The sequence below is a fragment of the Lynx canadensis genome, chromosome B4, assembly GCF_007474595.2.
Source record: "Lynx canadensis isolate LIC74 chromosome B4, mLynCan4.pri.v2, whole genome shotgun sequence".
Lineage (NCBI taxonomy): Eukaryota > Metazoa > Chordata > Mammalia > Carnivora > Felidae > Lynx > Lynx canadensis.
In genome coordinates, this window is record NC_044309.1 from 4,454,221 (window position 1) to 4,473,210 (window position 18,990).

General features: G+C 50.0%; 1 protein-coding gene across 1 annotated transcript; it reads right to left on the reverse strand.

The window, feature by feature from the left end:
* Positions 1–6,344: 6,344 nt before the first annotated feature.
* On the reverse strand, positions 6,345–7,191 carry LOC115518413 (malignant T-cell-amplified sequence 1). Its single transcript, XM_030321888.1, has one exon. The coding sequence runs from the start codon at positions 7,052–7,054 to the stop codon at positions 6,509–6,511; it is 546 nt and encodes a 181-aa protein (XP_030177748.1). The 5' UTR covers positions 7,055–7,191; the 3' UTR covers positions 6,345–6,508.
* Between the last annotated feature and the right edge of the window lie 11,799 nt (positions 7,192–18,990).

Sequence of the window (18,990 nt, forward strand, 5' to 3'; positions counted from 1 at the left end):
AAATTGAATTTTACCTGCCATTTCCTTCTACCTTTGTTCCCCACATCACTATGGAGGGGTGATGTTGGGGCTCCAGGAAACCGAGACCACAAGTTTCTGGAGATTGGGCTGTTGATAAGATTGCCTTTTGTCTTGTGATTTACCCATTTGTAAACTGATGGAGACTCAGTCCTGAGTCTGTGATCTCGGTAAATTAACCATTTGTTTCCTTTCCTCTCCTTTGTCCTTGAGCAGCAGGAGAACTTGAGGAATAATGACACATGTCCCACAGCGGGGAGGGGCGTGCTAGCTTGTGCTGGGCCCTCAGCTTGCCCTATGGCCTCTCATTGACCTGAGCCCAAATCAGGAGTCGGATGCTTAACCGGCTGAGCCACCCAGGTGCCCCCCACACCTGTATGTACATCAGGGGCTAAATCATCCGGCTTTGCTCCTAAAGCAGCAGAGGCAGGAGAAGCAAGGGAGGGAGGTGTTAGGGCCTCAGCAAAGAGTAGCGTCTCGCCAGAAAGTAAGGTTTTGCATCATTTACTTTTGGTTTCCAGAGGCTGCCCATTCAGCTCGATAAACAAACTTTTCTCTCCAGAACCTTATATCCCCTTAGAGACGGCATTTAATTCAGCATTGGAGACCCCTTGACTCAGCAGTCAAGACCATATCACCTGTCAGGTCGAGTCCTGGCCTGCCCTCGGTAGTGACCCCATCCCTCTCTTCTTTCATTCGGAAGAGAATGAATGACAACCCAGGTACCCTTTGAGAGGCTGGTCCCAATCCTACCTCTTGCTGCTTAGCCTCTAAACTTCCTGAACAGCTAGGGGAGGGGCGTCCCCTGCCTCCCGCTTCTCACCCACCAGTAGGACAAGGGCCTGCATTACACAGCGTCCTGAGATCTTCTAATGCCCTCTAATGCCTTCCGATGCCTAGCCTGTGGGGTCCTCACTTCCTCTCTTCCAGAAGCCCTGTCTCAGTCAGCATCCCATCCTCATCACCAGGACGGTCAGAAAATGTGCAGGGTCTCAGGTTCTATCCTACTTGCAAACTAACAAGCTAACGTGTGTCATTGATGAGGGAAGCAAAGGCAAGAGAAACGTAGTTTAAATTAAATTCCCTTCCCTCCTGCAGCCCAGTGACAGGTGGCAGGGACCTGCGGCGTGTAACACGCCCCTAGACGTTTATGCTGCTTTAATGCCTTCACGTTCACACTTCCGTACAAACTAGAAGCAACCTTATCTGGATGACAGCTAAATCTTCAGCATCCAGAAATTCCTTGGAGACTTACGGTATCTATACCTCCCTCCCTCCACATACTCGAAAGTATATCTATGTAATCAGTCGCTCCCCACAACCCCTGTGCAGCTCTCCCTGCCCAGGGTCCTGTCGCCGGGCTGTAATAAAACCGCCTTTTTGCAGATGCTCAACGCCGCTCCTCATCAGGGAAATACAAATCAAAACCACACTGAGATACCACCTCACGCCAGTCAGGGTGGCTAAAATGAACAAATCAGGAAACTACAGATGCTGCCTGTAGTGGAGAAACAGGATGTGGAGAAACGGGAACCCTCTTGCACTGTCGGTGGGAATGAAACTGGTGCGGCTGCTCTAGAAAACAGCGTGGAGATTCCTCAAAAATTTAAAGATAGATCTACCCTATGACCCAGCAATAGCACTGCTAGGAATTTACCCCAAGGGATACAGGAGTACTGGTGCACAGGGGCACTTGTACCCCAATATTTATAGCAGCACTTTCAACAATAGCCAAATTATGGAAAGAGCCTAATTGTCCATCAATTGATAAATGGATAAAGAAGTTGTGGTTTATATATACAATGGAATACCACTTGGCAATGAGAAAGAATGAAATCTGGCCATTTGTAGCAACGTGGATGGAACTGGAAGGTATTATGCTGAGTGAAATAAGTCAGGCAGAGAAAGACAGATACCATATGTTTTCACTCTTATGTGGATCCCGAGAAACTTAACAGAAGACCAGGGGGGAGGAGAAGGGGGAAAAAAAAGTTACAGAGAGGAAGGCAAACTACAAGAGACTCTTAAATACTGAGAACAAAAAGGGTGGATGGGGGGGGAGGGGAAAGTGGGTGACGGGCATGGAGGAGGGCCCCGATTGGGATGAGCACTGGGTGTCGTATGGAAACCAAGTTGACAATAAATTACATAAAATTTAAAAAATAATAATAAATAAAATAATTTAAAAAATCACCTTTTTGCACCACAGACGTCTCAAGCATTCTTTCTTGGCCATTTGCTCGCGAACCCCACTTCTCATGTCATCAGCATGAATGCAGGCGGTGCTACGGCAGACACTTGGCGCCCGGGAAGAGCCACGCCACCCCCACTCGGGGAATCAGCCCCGGTGCCAGCGCCGCGGAGTCACCTCCAAAGGCTGAGTCCCGCCTGACCCTTGGCAGCGGCCTCCTTTTATGGCTGGTATGGCAGGGGGCTGGGGCGCCCTTATCAGTGGCGTTCCGGGCAGTTGGTGGGCACAGGGGCCAACAAGGTTACAGAAGCCAAAAGCCCGCGAGCGGAGAGTCCAGCCTCGGGCATCTGGACTGTCGTCTGGACCGGGGGTCATGCTGCAGGGGGACGATTCTAGCTTGCGGGCGCGGTCCGCAGAGGCAGGGCCGCTCCTTCTCCGGAGGAAGGCACCATCCCCTCCGTCACGGCCAGTGTCTGCCTACACGGCCCTGAAAATGACCCAGTGGTCAGAGCCTTGCGGTCCTGCCACGTCCTCAGCGCCGTGGTGGCTGCCCCACCCCCAACACAATTGTTTCTCTAAATTTTAAGAATGACATAGATTTGCAAGGTGGGTGGCCAGAATTAGGAACATGAAGCCTCCGAGCCTGGTGGGATTGGCCGTTTCTAGTGGCAAACGCCCATCTCCCTTTTCTGCTACCAGCGGGCATCAGCCACTTGGGTAGGGACGGGCCTCCTTCTGTCCCAATGAGTCTCGCTCGAAATTCCGGAGGGCTTTTTCAGACCCTACAGAGCACCGATTCTACGGGTACACTCAGTCCTCCAGAGCTGAAGGAGGCCGCTCTACTCTTCCCAGGAATTAGACGGTTGGTCATCGGATTAAGAGTCCCACCCACTCTTCGTTTTCTAAGTGGATAGACACTCCTGCAGTCACACACGAGTGTTGGTGCTCCCGCCCATTCCTTCTTCAGCCTCCCCATTTTATGGCTCACGGAGGATTTACTCCATCTACATACTAATGACTCACAAATCTGTGTAAAAGTCCTGGCGTTGCCTGGACTTATGACCTGTATGTCTGTGGGGTGGTCCCATTAATTTCCTATAGGAAATTTATGTGTAGGGGCGTCTGGGTGGCTCAGTCTATTGACTGTCCGACTTCAGCTCAGGTCATGATCTCGCGGTCCGTGAGTTCTAGCCCCACGTCGGACTCTGTGCTGACAGCTCAGAGCCTGGAGCCTGCTTCGGATTCTGTGTCTCCCTCTCTCTGACCCTCCCTTGTTCATGCTCATGTTTATTTTATTTTTGAGACAGAGACAGAGCATGAGCAGGGGAGGGGCAGAGGGAGAGAGACACAGAATCCGAAGCAGGCTCCAGGCTCCAAGCTGTCAGCACAGAGCCCGACGCGGGGCTCGAACTTGTCAACCGTGAGATCATGACCTGAGCTGAAGTCGGACGCTCAACTGACTGAGCCACCCAGGAGCCCCTGTTTTTGTTTTTTTGTTTTTTTTTCCCACTCAGACAGCCCCTAGTTAAGAAATCTTCTTTGATTTTTCTAGGCAAAGACAACTCTCCCTCATTCATTTACACGGTATTCTAATAGGTAATTCATATATTTACTATATATAGGTGTATACACACACACAAATATGTGAAAGTAAATTATATTTCTACACGTTTGCTTTCCTAACGAGACTACGCTCCCAGAAAACAGGATATAAGAATAAACATAACAAATATATTCGTTTATGAAAAACGAGTAAGTATAACAAGTAAATATAAAAATACTTATATATCTGCATCTTACTCCTAAACCCAGCGTCTAGCCCCAGAGTATGTACCCAGTAATGTTGGTTGAGCTATTTGGGGTTAAGTAGCACTGAGTAGGCCGATCCTTGAGGCAAGATGTGACCGTTATTTGTATTTCATTAGCCAGTATCCTCACCATCGAATTAGGCATTGGTATTAGCCAAGAGTAAGTAGAGACGAACCTCTTCTACTTTAATTGTTCATAATAACCTTTTGGCTCATAGATCACCTTAAACATGTGAATGTAGAGAACGCTTTAACCAATAGATCTACCTCTGAATATACACACCAAATCTTATGTGACATTCCAGGAAGTTCATAGAGCTCTGGCCCCTCCCTTCTTTCCAATGTGTATGCAGGCTTCCCATTTTGAGTTGTTTAGTAGGCTTGGTATCGGTATAAGGATTACTACCCAATAACGGGAGACAGGATGCATGTGCATGAATGAAAACTGAAAGAAGGCTTAGAATAGATCCAGGGGCCCTCTTTCAACTTTTGGTGGAGACAGTTGGCGGGGATATGGTAAGAGAACCGTGGGCTGCTTACCTTGAGTGCCTCCCTCAGTGTTCGTCAGTCACCGATGCTCCAGAATATTACCATGAGTTTACAGGTCCTCCACGGGTGTCCACCAATGGCCAGAGTTGGTGGTGTTGGTTGGGGTAGAGAATTAAGAGGCAAAAGCCCTAATATTTTGAGAAAAAATAATGGTCTAATGAGGAGAGTTTAATGGTTGTTACAGGACAACCCTGTAGTGAAGAGATAATCCAAACGCACAGATTTGAGGACATTCTTGTCTCCATTTGAAGCCATTCCTTCCTGCTTTTCTATTGCACTGATTAGATCCCCATCAAGCATTTCCACCTTTAGCGAATCTTGGGATATTAACTATCCCATTAACAAGCTGCAACAAAAACAATAAAAATAACAGCAAAATAATTGAACTCCAAAACACAGTATCTTGACTGGAATTTTCTTGTAGCTTTTATCCAGTATCTTTTCACTCACAACCGAAATTCCGTAAGGAATAACATGGAGTCTAAATTTCCACATTTTACCTTTTCACTTTCCATTCACCCCAAATCTACTGCAATTCATATGAATTATCCTGCAACCGATCACAGGGACATCACCAATGAGCCTCCAGCTGACCGATTTTATTGGCAATTTTTCAGTTGGGGGTCTGTGATGCCGTTCTATAAAAATTGAGATATATTGGCTTTAAATTTTAGAAAACTCAACTCGAAATGAAGTAGTTTATAAGGAAAATGTGTTATCTCACATAACTGCCACATCCCTTGATAGGGGGCCCCAATATATGGAGTCTCCACGGTTCATCATCAGCTCATAAATCATCAAAGGCACCGTTTCTTCCTGTTCAGTTTTTGCGTGATCAGACTTCATGCTTATCAAGGTTTTGTGTGTGTGTGTGCGTGCACATGCATGTGCGTGACAAGAACAAAACCACACATGCCTACATCCACCCAAAGCAGGGAGACTGTTTCTCCCCATGCATCTTTCTTTGAGAGCCTGAAAACCTTTTCCAGAAATCTTTAAACAGCCCCTCCTAACACAGGTCACATCCACCACCTATATAATGAATCAAAACCGTGGGAGAAAAGATCCCCATTTTCCTAAGGATTTCTAAATAGTTAGATCGTATTTGGCCTTTGGTCCCATGCCCACCCATAAATGACCCAGTCTCATTGGGAAATAGACCGCTGTGATGAGCCTGGAGTAATCAGGATTTTCATGTGGAAAAGGGATGGACACAGTTCTGCCACAAGGAGGGAGGGAGTGATGCTTGTTGGGCAGACGCTCACTAACACCTGCCGTACACTTTTTTACTGGAGTGTCTGCTTATCCTTTATTATATTATTATTATTACTATTATTATTATTTATTTTTGAGAGAGAGAGAGAGAGCACGCGGGCTTGAGCAGAGGAGGAGCAGAGAGAGAGGGAGACGCAGAACCCGAGGCGGGCTCCAAGCTCTGAGCTGTCAGCACAGAGCCGGATGCAGGACTTGAACCCACCAACTGCAGATCATAACCTGAGCCGAAGTCGCTTAACCCACTCGGCCACCCAGGCGCCCTCTGCTTATCCTTTAAATGCTACTGCTGACAGTTGCGGAGGCCCCTGAGTCCTTTTCTTTCTCTAAGCTCTTCCCTCACCACTTTGAAATCTATTTTTCTACCACAGATATTCCACCTGTGTTTGGACCCACACCCGCTTGGGCAGGTAAGGCAGCAAATCGAAACTAACCGCCCCTCTGCAGACACACACAGACACCCACTCCTACACACTCACTCACAAAGACACGCATACAGGCAGATGTACTCGTTCCAAATCTTTACTTCCGTTTAGTTTCTGTTTCCCGTAGCATAACCATCTGTTGAACTTAGGCAGAACCACAGAGGCACTATCTTCGTGCCGTCACACACAGACACAGACACAGCACAACGTCCATAGCCAGTCCGAGTGCGCTCCTTCCGATCAGCTCATTTGTAGGTCTTCATGTGCCACAGCCCGTCGTTTAGGTAATGGATGTTCTCGATGCCGATGCCTTTGTTGACTTTCTCAATATCCTCTGCGGACATCTTCATGACCCCGACACACAGCGCATGCTGCTTCCCCTCGGCCATGATTGCCACAACCGTGTCTACCGCGGCCGGGTAGAGCTTAGCTCCCGGAGAGGTTAAGCCTGGACACATGATATTGGCTCCACTGAGTACAAACTTGATGGCTCCTTTATCGACCTGCTGGTGCGGCAGGATGAAAGGGTATTTGTGCAGTAGCCTCAGGGTCGGATAAAAAGGGCCTTCTCTTTGTCTAAAGAACAGTAACTCTCCGTTTACCGTAAGGATCTCTATGTGTTCGTGGCATCGCACTATTTTGACCGGATCTTTCTTAGGCAAGATCTGATTAAGCCATGGTTCAATACCTGGAAATTGCTCTATCAACTGGTTCTTAATGCCCTTAATAACGGAGGTTTTCAACTGGATGCAGTTCGACACATTTTCTTTCTCGTCAAATTTCTTGAACATGATCCTAGGCGCACGGGGCGGCGACACGAACAGCCCCCAGCTGGGAAAACACGGCAATTCCGAGGGTCCCGCACAGGCGCTCACCGGAGGAAGGCCGGCTGGGAAGGTAGCGGCGGCTGTCGTTAACCGGAAGGGAGCGCGCTTTACGGCTCTGCGTGCGATCGACTTCCGCCCCTCGGGAGGCGGCGCGCCCGCGCCGGCGGTTCTGCGGCCGCAGATTCGTCTGCCGGGCGGGGGCGTAAAGGCGGCGCTGGCGGCAGAGGAGGGGCAGCGGGCGTTCCCGTGGGCGGAAGAGAGGAGCGCGGGGGGCCGGTAGTTTTTACTTTTACTGTCGGTAAGCGGAATCGTCGTCCCTCCAGTGACCCCGGCCACGGCCCGGGAAAGCAGGCCGGAGTGGCCCGGCCGTCCGGCCCCGCGGAGTCACCGCGACGAGCCGAGTCCCCGTCGTTACTCCCGGTTCCCCTCGCTCACACCCTCCCTTCTCCCCACCGCCCTCTGACACTGTCCTTGCAAACCCCTGAATGCAGCCTCCTCCGAGTCCTCTGCACCTGAACCTGAGAGGAGAGGCTTCCGGCCGGGAGGAATGCACATCCTGTAGGATTTCAATCCATTCCGAGATGTCCACGCTCATTTTTAGTCAGAATATCGGGTCTCTTGGCCGATGTCACACGTGCTCCTGTCACATGTGCATCCTGCTTTGTTTGGGTGCAGTGCTGTGTCCCGCAGGTGGGTAGGGTTGTTCACGTCTTGAGCCTTACTGATTTTCTGCCTGCTTACTCTGTAAATTGCCGAGCAGCGTATTGAGATCTCCAGCCACGAGTGCGGATGTGTTTCCCTTTTCAGTTCTATCAACTTGGGATTCGTATATTTTGAAACCATTATCTGGTCTATACCCATTTGGGATTAATATGGAAGCCAGCCAGTTAATTAGATTTTGTCCATGTGGATTTTGTCATCCTAAGAAGTGTGAGGCCCCTGAAGGCAGGAATTGTGTATTTTATGTCTGTATTCTTTGACCTAGCACTTCTCTCCAGTGAACACATGCTTAATTTGGGAAGCCTATCCTGCAGCAGGAATTATAACAGGTGCTGGGTATACAGTGGGAAAATAGCACGTATTTCCCCATTCTTGGGAAGCTTACAGCACATCAGGGTTATAAATAAATACATATACATTTAATATATAAATATTAGCTTAATATTTATATATTTAATATTTATATAATTTAATGTATAAATTATATATATATATACATATATATGTGTGTATATGTGTATATATATATAAACACACACACACACACACACACACACACACATATATATATCTCCCCATATTCAGAACAAAAGTCTATTAGTCTGGGTTCTCCAGAGAAACAATATAGATAGGTAAGTCATATTATAAATTATATATCTATATATATAAATATGTGGAAATATGTATACACATCTAGGTATAACTAATATATAATATATATTACTACATAATAAATAATAATATATAAACAGGATATATGTATCTATTGTAGGGAACTGGCTCACACACTTACGGAGGCTGAGAAGTCCTGACATCCTCAATGAGCAGCAACCTGGACACCCGGGAGAGCCATTGTTGCAATTCAGTCTGAGTCCAAGTCCAAAGGCAGGAGAAGACCGATGGCCCAGCTCGGAGGCAATCAGGCAAGAGGAACCCCTTCTTACTCAAGGGAGAGTCAGCCTTTTGTTCTGTTCCGGCTTTGGATGAGGCCTGTCCTCATCAGGGAGGGTAATCTGCTTCGTGAACTAAAATGTTAATCTTATGGAGAAACGCCCTTATAGAAACGCTCAGAACAATGTTTGGCCAAACATACGGGCACCCTGTGGACCAGTCAGGTTGACACATAAGATCAGCCATCACAACTAAGACCGTCACGTGGGGCAGGATAGCAGGGTGTTGGCGTGTCGTGGCCTTAGAAGCCAGGAATGAATCCCTGCTCCATCACTTGCTACATTGAAATCCTGAAAGTGACCGAATGTGCATGTGCCTCGGTTTACTCATTACAAAAGTGTGGTTAACAAGGATACCCATCTCTTAGGGATCGGGTGAGAATTGCTTGAATTCGAACTTAGAATAATTGGGTTTTAAGTATTTCATGTAGATAATTATTAAATTCACATGAAAACAGTTATATGACTGTTGTAATACTCTCTTCACACAGGATATAACTGGCCAGACTTGAGCTTTCCCATTTATGGCCAGGTCTCTGATATGCCTCCCTGAGATTTCACTCCACTGACTTTGATCCCGAGAAGAGTCACACGTTTCTAGACACAGCTCTGTTAGTATATGAGCAGCTAACCTTGTCTGTCATGTATGGGTTTTGTGTGCTTAACCTGACAGGATAATTCTTTTTCTTTGGGTTTTACGGGTTGGGTTGTTCAGTGGCCGTATGAGTAGCATGAACCAGATGTAGAAATTCAAGGGAGGAAAAGTCATTAGTGGCTGGGTGACCTGTCTTTAGATGACTAGTAGCTTAATCAGAAATTATTTGACCTGAAACTGTCTGTCTGAGGAATGTCCAAGGGATTTTTTTTAATGGAGTTATTTTTGAAAAGGGACTCTAAGAAAGTTTACTCTGAAGTTCCATAGCAACGAAAAGCCTTTTTGAAGTTAATAATCATTTTTTTTAAGGTTTTATTTATTTTTGAGACAGAGCATGAGCAGGGGAGGCACAGAGAGAGAGGGAGACAGAGAATCCGAAGCAGGCTCCAGGCTCTGAGCTGTCAGCACAGAGCCCGATGTGGGGCTCCAACCCACAAGCTGTGAGATCATGACCTGAGCCAAAGTCCGATGCTCAGCCGACTAAGCCACGTTAATAATCATTCTTATCTGAAATCACATCCAATCTGTACACTGTAACTCTTTCCCAGGGTGCACTTGATCTTGGCCAACTAGCTTTGGTTCATCTACCATGAAAAGGATGCTAAACACTACTTTCACCTTAAATTCTTAAAAAAAAAAATAAAAGAAGTTAAAGTTAAAAAATGAAAAACCTCTATCCTAAGTCTTTCTAAAATCTACGCTTCTCAAAAATCATGGAGCCTGGTCTTAAACTTTATAGAGGAGTCTAGATCTTTGAGACTGACTTACATCGGCGTAGGAAAAAATACGACACATAAATGTTGCTTTCCTAAGTGAGCAGGTTAAAACATTGAAACACATTACCAATTCATTCTCGTAAATAATTTAAAATCAACTAAAAACTAATTAACTGGATTTTTTTAAGAAGGAAGAGGGGCACCTGAGGGGCTCAGTCAGTTAAGCATCTGATGCTTGATTTTGGCTCAGGTCATGATCTCACGGTTCATGAGTTCGAGCCTGCATTGGGCTCAGCTCTGAAAGTGCAGAGCCTGCTTGGGATTCTCTCTCTCCCTCTCTCTGCCGCTACCCTGCTCGCACTCTCTCTCTCTCTCTCTCTCAAAATAAGTGAGTAAACTTAAAAAACATTTTTAAAAAAGGAGGAAAGTTATGGCGCAGACCCTGAAGTCAGACTCTCAGGCCCAGGATGTACTATTTACTAAGTTCTGTCAGCCTCCCTGAGTGTCATTTTATTCCCATGGAATCTGAAAAAATACAGTGTATACTTCACAAGGTGTGGTGTAGTGACGAGGAATAAAAAAAAAAAAAATACAGTATACAAATGACTTATCGTAAGAAACAGAGCAAGTACATTTACAAGTGTTTCCTTTGTTTATTTGCAAAACACCCTTTGTGTGGTACTTATAAGGTCTAAGATTATAGTGAATACATAAAAATTTTTATGGGAAATTTCTGTAGCTTTGGATAAAGGTGCTAAGTCAAATAGTCAAGAGATGCCAGAATTGAGTTTTGTATCAGGAATCTCAGGGGACTTTGTGATGGAGACACAGTGGTGATGTTGCAGAATTAAAGTGAGGAGAGTGAACGAGGAAATATCTCAGGTTCCTCGCATCTTCAAAATTTGGAGTACAATTCACCACCCACGGGGTTGTCCTAATAGTTGCAAACCTTTCTCCTCCCTACAGCTTTGTCTGCATTTTGACGAATGGCCACTAGAGGGCAGGAGAACCAAACTGAAGCCCCCAGGCGGGTCTCCAAGATTGGAACCGTGCCTATTGGGGGGGAATATTCTCAACTAATAGGGAACTTTTACCATACACGTCTGTTTCCGAAGTAAATAAATCCATCTCCACAAAGTCACCAAACATTCCCAAGCTCGGGCGAAGCACATTCTAAATAGTCCTCTACTTGATTTACAATTTGTGAATTTTTTTCTCTATATTTATCTGTAAATAACAGTAAGGCGATTATTTCTGAAATGCTGTCTGTTAAAAAGTACATGTTAACCCCATGTTATTGGCTCTTCTTAAAGAAATACAAACTTCCAGTCATAAAATACATGATAATATTGTGAGAACGTTTGGTGACAGATAATGACTGTGCTTCATCATGGTGAACACTGAGGGATGTGCAGGACCGTTGAGTCAGGTCGTACCCCTGAAACTAGTATCACGCTGTAAGTTAACTATGCTTCAATGTAAAAATCCCTCTTTCGGGGCGCCTGGGTGGCTCAGTCCGTTAGCCTCTGACTTCTACCCAGCTCATGATCTCACAGGTCAAGAGCTCAAGCCCCCTGTAGGGCTGTGTGCCTGGAGCCTGCTTGGGAGTCTGGGTCCCCCTCTCACTCTGCCCCTCCCCTTCTCCCGCTCTGTCTCTCTTTCTCTCTCAAAAATAAACATTAAAAACATTTTCTTAATAAATTTTAAAAAATAAAAAATATCTCTCTCCACATTGCTTCAATTTATGAACGATGTTTGAAGATTAAAAAGTTACCGTGTGTTGTAAAAATAATCTCACAACGTCCAAAATGTTTTTAATTACATCAGCCAACTCACTGCCCCCTTCCCACCCCCACCCCCCGGTAATGCTGTTTCTCGTCTACCCCAGCAGTGCCCTGTACCGGCCAGGCACACAAAATAGGCAGAAGGCAGGCTCCCCTGGGGATGCGCAGAGGAAAGGGCCCCACATGGGGGAGGTGTGCAGACGTCCCCCCAATCTTAGGGGCTTCCGTTTCCAAACAAAACCCCGCAAGAGGGTTGAGCCCTGGCCTGGGTGGCCTGAACCCCCCCACCCCTCCCCTGCTTCTCTAAACTCTGTCCGCTTAGTGTGCCCCGGGCCAGTCCCTGCCTCTCCTGGCCTCAGTTTCCCGGTTGGCTCCTGAGCGCTGGACACAGACCTGCGTCCCCCCTCCCAAGCCCCCCCGTGGGTGCGGCCTGGGCTCCCAGCGCCTCGGCGGGTTTGGTGGGGTGCACTGTGGGATGCACAGGGCCTCCTTCCCGCCTGCAGACTGGAGCGGACCCCGCCGGGCGGCCCAGCCCCCTGCCCGCAGACAGCGCGTGCTCAAGAGCCCGGCTTGCCGCGCGCACGCGCATCAGGAGCACCAACGGCTGCCGCCGTGAGACCCCACGACCCCCAGGCCACCCCGCTCCAGCCAGGCAGGCCGGAGACCCGGGGTCACGGGCGTCGTGGAATACTGCCTTCCCTGCTGTGCTGGCCCCCAGAGTCCGCCCCAGGGTCAGCTTGCTCCGTGGCCGGGTCAGGAAAAGCTGAGTCCCGGCAGGGAGGTCGGTCCACCCCTTCCCCCTCTTCCTCTACCTTCGTTTCTTTGTGTTCCCGGCAGGCCCAGGGGACACAGGTCCAGCCCATCCCCCCTGCCATAAGAGGGGATGGGGGGAGCCAGGAGGGGCTCACAGGGACAGAGGGCGAGTGTTGGGGGTAGTCACTGTTATTAGGGAGCCCTTCCTGGGCACTCAGTGCCTTCACCCCGTTTTAGATGAGCAGTGGTACCAGCGCTCAAGGTCACTCGAGGGACCAAGCCCCGCAGAACTGAGGCTCTAAGGAGTCACCGCATAAGCTTGCCTGCCACAGGGCTATGACGTCTGATCCCACAGGTGTGCCGTGCACGGGAGCCTGAGGAGGTGGCCTCTGAGCTCAGCCTTGGCCATGAGTCGGTAGTGAATGGGGGTCCTGGAGAGGGGCAGTGCAGGCAGGGGGTTCCGTGGGAGCAAGGACCTCGTGGGTAAGGAGGGCTCCAGGGAGGCTGGAGCACGGTGTTAGGGGTACACACGGGGCCAGATCCCAGGGCTCTGAATGCCGCACAGAGTCAGGGACACTGCAGGTTCGGGCGGGCAGGTGACACAATCCTGGCCACCTTACCGGAGCCACGGCATCCTGGCGTTGGAGGGAGCCTAGTGGGCACGTTCTCGAGCACGCCAAAGCATGGATCCCTAGGAAGCAGCCAGGGCTGAGGAGACCTGCTTCCGTGTCCTCACGTGCACAGTGAGGGCCGGGCAGTCGTCTGCCTCCTGCGGGACCAGGTCCGCCGCCTGCCGGGGCCAGAGCTGGCTCCCTGTCAAAGGAGCCATTCAGGATAGGTCCGTCCCCACGAAGTCTGGGGCCAAGGCAGCACCGTGCCACCCAGATGGCCAAGGTGCTCCTGCACTGTCGCTGCTGTCGTCAGGGTGACGAGGATGGAAGCACGCGGTCCTCCTGCGGACTGGAGAAGAGCGAGGGGCCGTGCCTGCAGCCGGGAGGGCGCGGCTCCCGCCGACTCGTTGGGGACCTGCGGAGACCGACTCCCGCGACCTGGGAAGCCCCAGACTCTTCAGTCACCCACGCTAGCAGGCAGCTTTGGGGGGCTCCAGGAACTGGGGTCCTTGGCTCTTTTTTGTGGGTGCAGATTAGGGAGCACTGGCATGGGGAAGCGGGGGTGGGCACGCTGTCCTTGGCCTTCAGAGGACTGCAGGATGAAGGTCCTCTTGCTTTGGTCCACTTCAGAGCTGGAGGAGCTGGTAAGTGCTCCCTGAACACGGTGGCAAAACCCACACTCTGATGTGTGGCTGTACCTGTCACGGTCACAGGGCTTGGAGCTGCCGCTGGGCCTGGGGTCCTCCCTGGGGCCCATGTGGTGAACGGAGGGCTGGCTTTGCAGTGGTCACACGTGCTGGGGGTGGTGTGGCAGCACACCGCCGGGAAGACCGGGGGAAGCGCACAGGGAACACTGACAGGTGGTGGCCCGGCTCCTTGATCACGGCAGCCTTGGCAAACCCTCTGGATCCGAGGACGCTGAAGGCACGAGGGCTGTGAGTAGTCGTCTGTGGGCAGTCAGGTCAGCCTGTCACTGCCGGTTTCTTCCATGTGTGTCTTCTCTGCAGCAGGAGAATTTCAGGGTCAAAGTAGACGGGAGGGTGGCGTGGGCCGGCAGTCGGGGCAGAAAATGCTCTGTGGCCTGGTCAGCTGCAGTCTGTAACTGATCACCTACCTGACACCCCAGACCCTAGGGAGCCAGCTCTGTGCCTGGCCCGGGCCAGGGGCCATTTCCAAGATGACCTTGCTGAACTAGGAAAAGAAAAGTAACCCTACAGTTAGCAGAAGGAAGAAAATAATAAGGGTTAGAGCTGAACTAAGCAGAATGGAGAACAGATGAGCATTTGAGAAAAAGAAGTTCTTTCTTGTAAAGATTTATGCAAGTGACAGATATTTAGCTAGCATAATAAAAAGAGACAAGACTCAAAAAGCAGGAGTCGGAAGAGACAGTGGGACATTATTAATGACTCTACATTCTACAAAAGGATTCTAAGAGTACTATAAACAGTCTATGCCTGCTAATTGGTTAAGCTAGATGAAATGGACAAGTGCGTTGTAGAAGCCCACATACTACCCAGACGGACTGAGAAAGAAATGGAAAGTCTAAATAAGGCTAGAATAAGTGAAGAGGTGGAATCGGTTAGCAGAACCTTCCCAAAAAAGAAAAGCAGAGAACCAGCTGACTTCTCTGGGGCGTTCTCCCAAATATTCAAGAAGGCGTGACCTCAGTCTTTCTCGAACACCTACAAAAAATAATATAAGCAGAAGGAACGCTTAACTCACTGTACGATGCGCAAACAGAACTAAGCATTATAGTGAAAGAAATATACATCACGATCAAGTGTCATTTATTTCAGGAAGTGCAGGGGTTGTTGAAGAGAGTTAACATAAAATACCGTATCAACGGAATGATGGAACACAATCTGAACCGACATAAAGAAAGTGAGTGACGATGTGCAAGACTTCAGTATGAAGACCGGTCAATAAAATAGAAACAGAAGATGACTTTCTCAGCGTGATAACCGTTGCTTATGAGAAACTCAACTGTACCCTCATATTCAGTGGGAAAGACCGAAAGCTTTCTAAGATTGGGAACAAGACAAGGATACCTGCTTTTCCCACTTTATTTCAACATGGTAATGGAAGTTAGGCCAGAGCAATGAGGCAAGACAAAGAAAGAAAAGATACCAACACTGAAAAGGAAAGTGAAAGCATCTTTATTCAGAAATGCCGTGCGCTTCTGTGTAGAAAGTCATAAAGGAGGAAAAATGATTAGACCAGTAAGCATGTTGAGCAGAGTTTAGCAGAGAAGATCGACAACAAGGTCAATGGGAGAGAATTGAGATCCGAGAAATAAACCCACACATGTACGGTCAGTTGATTTTCAAGATGGGTACTAGGATCATTAAAGGAGAGAAAAAAAACCATCTTTTCACCAGATGGTACTGTGAAACCAAATATCCACATGTCAAAGAGTGTAGCTGGAGCTTTACCCAACACTGTGTACAAAAATTAACCCACAATGAATCAAAATAACACTATTAGAAGAAAACATGGGGATGAGTCTTTATGACCATCGGGCTGTGTCATCTTACATGTGACAGCAAAGGCAAAGGCAACAACAACAAAACAGATAAATTGGGCTTCATCAAAATTAAATACTTTTTTTTTGCATGAAAGGACCCTCGAGATTGAAAAGACAACCCCAGAATGGGAGAAAATATATAGCATATGTAAATATGATAAGGGTCATGTGTCCAGAACATACAAAGAATCCTTACACTTCGACAACAAAACATGGTCCAGTGAAGACGAGTGAAGGACTTGAATACACATTTTGCCACAGATGATACACGAATGACCGATAAGCATATGAAAACACGATCAGATCTTTAGAGGTTAGGGAAACGCCAATTAAAACCACAATGAGATGAAAAAAAAAAGGGGGGCGGGCGCCTGGGTGGCTCAGTCGGTTGAGTGTCCGACTTCAGCTCAGGTCATGATCTCACAGTCACGTGAGTTCGAGCCCCGCATCGGGCTCTGTGCTGACGGCTCAGAGCCTGGAGCCTGCTTCGGATCCTGTGTCTCCCTCTCTCTCTGCCCCTCCCCTGCTCATGCTCTGTCTCTCTCTGTCTCAAAAATAAATAAATTATTTAAAAAAAAAAAAACACAATGAGATGCCATGCCACGCCCACTAGAATGGCTACGATTTAAAAACAGGAAAGCACGACTGTCGGGGAAGATGCCGAGAAATTTTCAGTTGTTCCTGGGGGCACTGTGACAGGTACAGGTCTGGGAGCAGTTCCTCGGGAAGTGGAGCGTAGCATTGTCGTTTGAGCCAGCACCCAGCAATTCCACTCCGAGGTCTATACCAAAAGAATTGTAGGCAGGTGTTTACACAAATACCTGTATGTAAGTATTCGTAGCAGTCAGTACTCTCCACTGAGTCTGGAAGGTGGAAACCCAGGTCGCGGTGAGATGAGTGGATAAACGGTGCAATATTACTCCGCCCGAAAGAGAATGAGCCACTGATAGAGCCCACGACGTGGACGAAGCTTGGAACGTGCTAAGTGAAAGCGACCCTTCGGGAAAGGCCACGTGTTGTGTGATAACACGGCTGCAAAACTCCTGGGTGGCTGCGGTGTGCGGGGGTGGGGAGTGGGGAGCCACTGCTTAGTAGGGACGGTGTTTCTGTTTGGGCTGATAAACATGTTCTAGAACCGACAGTGATGGGTGTGACGCATAGTGAATGTAATGAGTGGCATTGACTTGGACAAGTTAAAATGTCTTCAGTGTCAACTCTTTAACATGAATTTCATGTTCGCGAACATGCGTTTTATGAACATACAGGTGACCGTGGAGTAGATGGCAAAAGGGGGCGCAAGTTAGAAAAGAACAGGATGCGGCCGCAGACTAGGGATGGAGAGGCTCTGTTTCTGGAGCGGCTGCCAGCCGGGTCTCCTGCGCTGGCCCCAGAGGTGGTGCCAGATCTGCTTCTCGTCCTGGAGCTGGGGTTGGATGTGGCGCGTTAGTGACCCTGGCTGTGCGTTCTCTGCTCGCCCCACCTCTGCAGTAGGTGTCCGTCGGAGCCGGCTGGGGGTTTGGGGCTGGTGCGGGTGGGAGCCGGGGCTGGAGCCGGGGCTGGCCGTGGAGCTCACAGCGGCTGCGTCTCTGTAATTGGCGTGGCGGCGGATCATAGCTCCAGAGCTGGCGCTGGACCGGAGTCTTTCTCTGAACCTGGCGATGGCCAGTCCTGACCTGCAGTCTATTTGGAGCTGCTTCTAGCTCTGGAGGTACGGCCAGCGCCGGAACTGGCGCAGGAGAGGGGATAAGTGGCGTCTAACTGGAGTCGGTGTTAGAGCTGGCTCTGCTCGTGGTGGTGGTGCGAGAGCAGGTGCCGGAGCGGGTACCGGGGCAGGTGCAGGAGGCGCGGCTGGAACAGGCTGGAACTTGGTAACAGATGCAGAGTCGGGGCCGTGAGTCTGCCTTCAGCCCGGGCTGGCTCTAGCTCCGTATCTGGCCTGGCCCTGACTCCTCACTCGGTTTCGGAGCTGGCCGGGGCTCCAGTGAGGCGTCCCCCCTGCCCCCCTCCGTGCAGCGGGGACGGTGGCTGGCTGCCTCCTCCCAGGGATGGGCATGAAGCCTGGAGAGCCCAGAGTTTTGCTACTTTTCAGAATAGCCACTCGGGAGAAGTCTGAGGGGGACCGGGGCTGGCCCGGCCCGGCCCGCTCACCAGAATGCCCTTGCAGGTGTCGCTGATGTCCCCACGCGGGCTGGTGGTTGTGGTCAAGCTGAAGAGGAAGAGGGGCTGATGGAGGCTGACCTGTGCCCCGAAGACGTGGGGATGACGGGAGTGTGGGTCCCGGAATGGTGGGGACACCAAGAGCAGCGGATGGCCAGACTCTGCCGGGGGGGGGGGGGGCAGGCCCGCCTCCTGCTCCACGGGATTCCTGACGCTCCGTTCTGGATCCGAGGGCGCTTGGCTCTTCCTGTGGGTGCAGAGGGAAACACTGGTGCCGGGAGGGGGGGACCGGGAAGGATAAGAGCTGGTGGGGCAGCGGACGAGGCAGAAACGTCACTTGCTGGCCAGTGGTAAGGCCGGGAAGATGCTCACCGCGGCCTCCTGTCCGGAATTGGAGGAAGTGACCCAGCGCACGCTGAACATGTGGGCCACCAGCTGCTGACTTAGAGGGCGCACCTGCGCCTGTCCGAGGCGCTGCTGACTCAGAGGCCTGGGAGTGGGGACCACCCCTGATCCTGGGCTCTACACGAGCAGGCGAGCGCGTGGCTGGGCGGCGAGTCGTGGCTGTGACCTGCGCTCACCGAGGGTGGGGAGGTGTATGGAAGGCAGCGTGCGTGGTCACACTCCTCGGCAGGTGTCGGCTAGTCTTCTGGGTCCGAGAGCACAGAAGACATGGAAGGCTGTGAGTGGACAGGGGAGGCCGGGCCAGCCTGTTGAAGGGCAGGCATCGTGTCTGGTCGCAGATGGGCTTTGGGGGGGTGTCTGGGCCCTAGGAGTGGCCTGGGCTGGCAGGTTTGTCTGGGGGGCTCAGTCCGTAAGTACGTAGCTGCTTGACTAGCCCCTGGGGGAATGCGGCCAGCGCCAGGGGCCAGTGAGAAGGTACCCTCAGCGATTTTGAGTCCTGTCTGCTTCCTGTAGGGGGTGGGTTGAGCTGGCTGCATGCCTGACCTTTGCCCTCTGGGTGCAAGTCTGATTCTTTAGGACAGAGGCCCAGTCGGCAGAGAGGGTTCATGGTGTAGAGCAGGTTGGC